Below are 4,156 nucleotides of genomic sequence, written 5' to 3'. Positions count from 1 at the left end.
CACGTCTGGAGGCAGCAGCGACGGCTCGGACGCTAGAGTCACGCTGGACCGCATCGGGCGCGCGCAGCTTGTCGATACGAGGAACGGAGCAATCGCGGCGTCGATCTTGGCGGGTTTAACGCAGAGCTTAAAGTACGTGTCGACAAGCGCATGGATGAGGCGTCGGCGCAGTGCCAATGGGCACACGTGCAGCTGCGTTTTCGCCTCCAAGAGCGTCACAATCTTGGCATGCAGCACCTACGCCAACAGCAAAACACCATCACGACTACACCAGGCCGACTCGACTAGAAACGGACGAATGTGTTTACCTCGTGGAAGTCGGAGGCACGTGCGACCACGTAGCGCGGCGAGGAGCCAAAACAGTCGACCAAGGCCGCTTCGATCGCATGGTTCAACACACCAACAAGGGCGTCCGTGGGCACGTCGACAATGTAATATTCGATCGGCTTGGGAAGCGCAATCGGCAGCGAGTAGTCGAGGACGTGCTGGAACGCATCGCGAATGTGCGCGACGTTCTCAATGCCCATGGCGCCACTACGCAACAGTTCGATCACTTGAAATCGAATTTCTCGCACGGGCATGAAAGCCTACCGAATAAAGATGCCCACCAAGTGCAACGGCGGCGTCGGCTGTGCTACGATCGTCGCCAGCGTCGTCGGCCCCATGGCGTCGGCGACGATCGCAACGACGGCGTGCACGACGAGGTGTTGGTCTTCGACGCTCAAGTACGCCAAGTGCAGCGCGTCTTGGAGGTAGGTGACGAGGCGCAGCCGAAGCATGTCGCGCTCGATGGCAGGAATTGACTTGTCGGTGAGAATGCCTAGACAATGTCACAGTTTTAATATGAGTCTATTGCATGTGGTGGTAGGGTGCGGACGGGTCCAGTACGACGCTGGGAGAAAGTCCTGCAGCGCGGCAACGATCTTGTCGACAGCATCTTCAAAGACCTCTTGCTCCTCGTGCTCGTCCATTTGCGGCAAGTCGATGATGCCATTGATCATGGCCGCAAGGTCGACGACCTAGTGCCACATGTGCATCATGACGTAACGAGAGATCAGGCGATGGCGTACGAGGTGGCGGGGCAGCGGCGGCTTTTTGTGGCTGGCTTCGCACTCGGTGGGCAGAGGGGCTCTTGATGCTACACACGCCAAGAGAGCGAGGCCTGTCACAAGTGCTGACGACGTGTGAGCGCCCGTGAAACGTCGGGCCTGTTGGAGGAGCGCAGGCGTGTGCAGCCGGCACGCGGGGTGTCGGTGGGCTTGCAGGAGCAGCCGTCGGTTGCATCGCCCGGACATCATGGTGCAATTCGTAGAGTGCTCAAGGTGCCACGTCCACGCAGCCCAACGCCCAACCCGTCACCGTTTCAACGAGCGAGCACTGCAATTTGTGGACGCGCCTGCGATGACGCGTATACAGTCGCTGTATCGTCTTCTGGCTGATACAGAGTATATAGTCCTGTAGTCTCTATAGACTATCTCACTTGTCGAATCGACGTAGGCTGGTACGGCGATAGCACGGAAGAACGCATCGGCCATGACGCTTGCAAAATAGCGGCAAGCGCCAAAAATGTCAACCATGTTGGTCGCCGGCGATAGGGAAACTCCCTTCATACCCAGATATTCGGATTGCATACCCACGTCTACCCTGACGCACGTCACGGAAATAGTATTCGATTTGATACTAGGCACAAAACGTTTGTATCAAGATGGCCTCTTTTTGCACACTATATTGAACTAAGGTGTGTATCTCTTATAGTGTACTAGTACTTCAATAGAACGTCAGTCCGCAATGGTACGCACCTGCCTTTTTCAAGCGTGCAAAGCTCTTCACATATTGTTGCATCAACAAACTACGCACCGTGCAATCGTCTTAACATTGATTTTCGTCACTGTCCGCCGCCCAAGCTGGGGTTCCTCGTGCTGGCAAGCCAAAAACCTCAAATAGTATGAAGCACGTCGGGCAACTCCCTGCTTGCAAGGAAGAGCGGCAAATTGGACGCCAAATGATGCTGCGACATCACTCCACGAGCTGCGATGCACAAGCACGTCGCCCGCCGGCTCTTGGCCGCCACACGTCGGCGCCCAGCGCTCTTGACCCACGCCTTCCATGCGCCAAAGCCGTCTGCGGCGCCGATGCTCTCGACGCTGGCGGCAGCAGGGCTCGCAACCCTCGCCGTCGTTGCACCGAGCAGCGTGGCGCAACAAGAAGCCGCGCCGCTGCCGTCCAAGCTGGTACCCCCACGGCGTGTGGTGTCTGGCGCTCATAAAGGCTGTAGATCAAGAAGCTCGCAACGCTCATCAATGGTATTGTGGACTTGCCGTACATGGACGAGGACGAAGAGCAAGAGATATTTGAGCACGCAGTCGAGCGCATCATCTCGTCCATGCAGGAGTTTTTGCCCAAGTCCTACTGGTCCCGTATGCTATGTGCAACGTGCTTTCGATGTTGGCTCATTGAACGCTAGGCATCTTGACGTCCAAGCCGCTGCCCGAAGAAGAGCGCGAGGTGCTCCGTGGCCGCATGGTTTCGTTTCTCCAGTCGGTCATGCAGCTGCCATACCTCAGCGACGAAGACCAGAACCTCGTCATTCACGGCGTTGTCGCGGTTGTCTCGGACGCCATGGGCGAGTCCAAGCTCGACGAAATTCTCGACAAGGAGGTCCCGCCGCTGCCGCTGGTTGGCATCTTTATTCGGTGCATCGTGGATCGTCGTGGCGTGCAGTTTGCTCATCGTGTGTTTCTGTCGGTAGTGGCGCCATGGGCATTGAAAACGTCAACTTGATCCGCGAGCAATGTCAAAACTTGATGCAGCTGCCGCTGCCGGTCTCGATCCCGCGCCCGATTGAAGACTACATAGTCAGTCACGTTGTCGACACGCTCGTCTCCGTGCTCGGCGATGCGATCGACATGTCGCTCAAAGAGTGCTTTGTCTCGACATGTGGCGCCAAGACCGCCACGTCCAACGCGGACTTTATCCAGGTCGATAGATTGATACCTTCGTGATAGATTTTTGACAGAGTCGCGCGTAGGTGCTCCGCGCCAACACGACGACGCTCTTCCGCGAGCATTTGGATCTGCGCTTCACGCCCATCGTGATCGAAGAGTACTTTGTCATGCAGCTCGTGGACGCTTACTTTAGCGTCTGCGTCAACGACGAGAAGATTGGGACGGCCATCTCCGTTCTCATTTCGCCGCTCGAGCCGCCCGTGCACATCCAACCGCTCGAGCCGCCGCTGGCCGCCCGCTTTCATGACGACGAGAACTGCGCCTGCTCGTCATAGCCGCCGCCATCGAATAGAGATAGCCTTTAATCAAGGACGCCAATGCACTCCAGCGACGGTACCGATTTGATACAGGTTCAAACGCTTTCTGGACGTTCACAATCAACGCAAGGCGCTTGCAAGGCAGGAGGACTCGTCGTTCGAGCCATTATTGCTGTCAAGCGAGACCTTCTCATCTGTTAAGCTGTTGGTAGTCCCATGCACCGCCGCTGTGTGGCTCTCGTACAGTAAAACATTGACTTGGCAGCTGCCAACGTCTATCACACGCCACTGGATCAGCGCAAGAAGTACGACTTGTGTGCTTCACGAAACCGGTATCGACGACGATGTGTCGCAATCTGCTGTGCGAGATTCCTCCAGCGTGCGCCGATCAGCGCGCCGCTCGGGACGCGCGTTGAGAGATTCCGTCAAGAGGCTGCCGTGTACACGCCTTTCTTTTTTGCTAGCGACAGACCCATTTCATAGCCACTGGTACCGGTAGCAACAAGTTTCATCGGCGATGCGTTTTATGCAATGCATTTCAGAAGTCGCGATGGCCAATGCCCTTGCTGTCAGAGCGCTCGCGCAGCGAAGACACGCCGAGCACGGACGCTGTGGCGACGTCCACGAACTGGATTCTCGTCGACATATTTAGGCTAGTGGTTTAGACACTGGTTTACCACCAGGTAGATCCGGGTTCGGGCCCCGGAGAGAGCCCCACTTTTTCATCGTGCTAAGAAGCGATGCACGTGCGTGCGCCGGTAGCCACGTGGATGTGGAAGGCGACGAAGAGGTCTACGGAGCTTCAGTGCATTGCTCGCAGTTGAGTACGATGGGAAAGCGTAGGTGGGAGCCACTGGGTGGGAGCACCGCGTACTATCACGGTACACTCGAGTG

The 4,156-nt window shown here is 56.8% G+C and overlaps 1 protein-coding gene across 1 annotated transcript; it reads left to right on the top strand.

Annotated features, from left to right (window-relative positions):
* Positions 1–2,520: 2,520 nt before the first annotated feature.
* Positions 2,521–3,280, top strand: SPRG_20467 (hypothetical protein; the record flags this gene model as incomplete). Its single annotated transcript, XM_012347172.1, has 3 exons — positions 2,521–2,693; positions 2,750–2,978; positions 3,029–3,280. 3 exons carry the CDS (start codon positions 2,521–2,523, stop codon positions 3,278–3,280), a joined length of 654 nt encoding a protein of 217 aa, XP_012202562.1.
* Positions 3,281–4,156: the final 876 nt, after the last annotated feature.

The sequence above is a fragment of the Saprolegnia parasitica genome (assembly GCF_000151545.1).
Source record: "Saprolegnia parasitica CBS 223.65 unplaced genomic scaffold supercont2.34, whole genome shotgun sequence".
Taxonomy (NCBI): Eukaryota; Oomycota; class Saprolegniomycetes; order Saprolegniales; family Saprolegniaceae; genus Saprolegnia; species Saprolegnia parasitica.
Note: the sequence above shows the minus strand (reverse complement) of the source record. Positions and strands in the feature narration are given on the sequence as shown.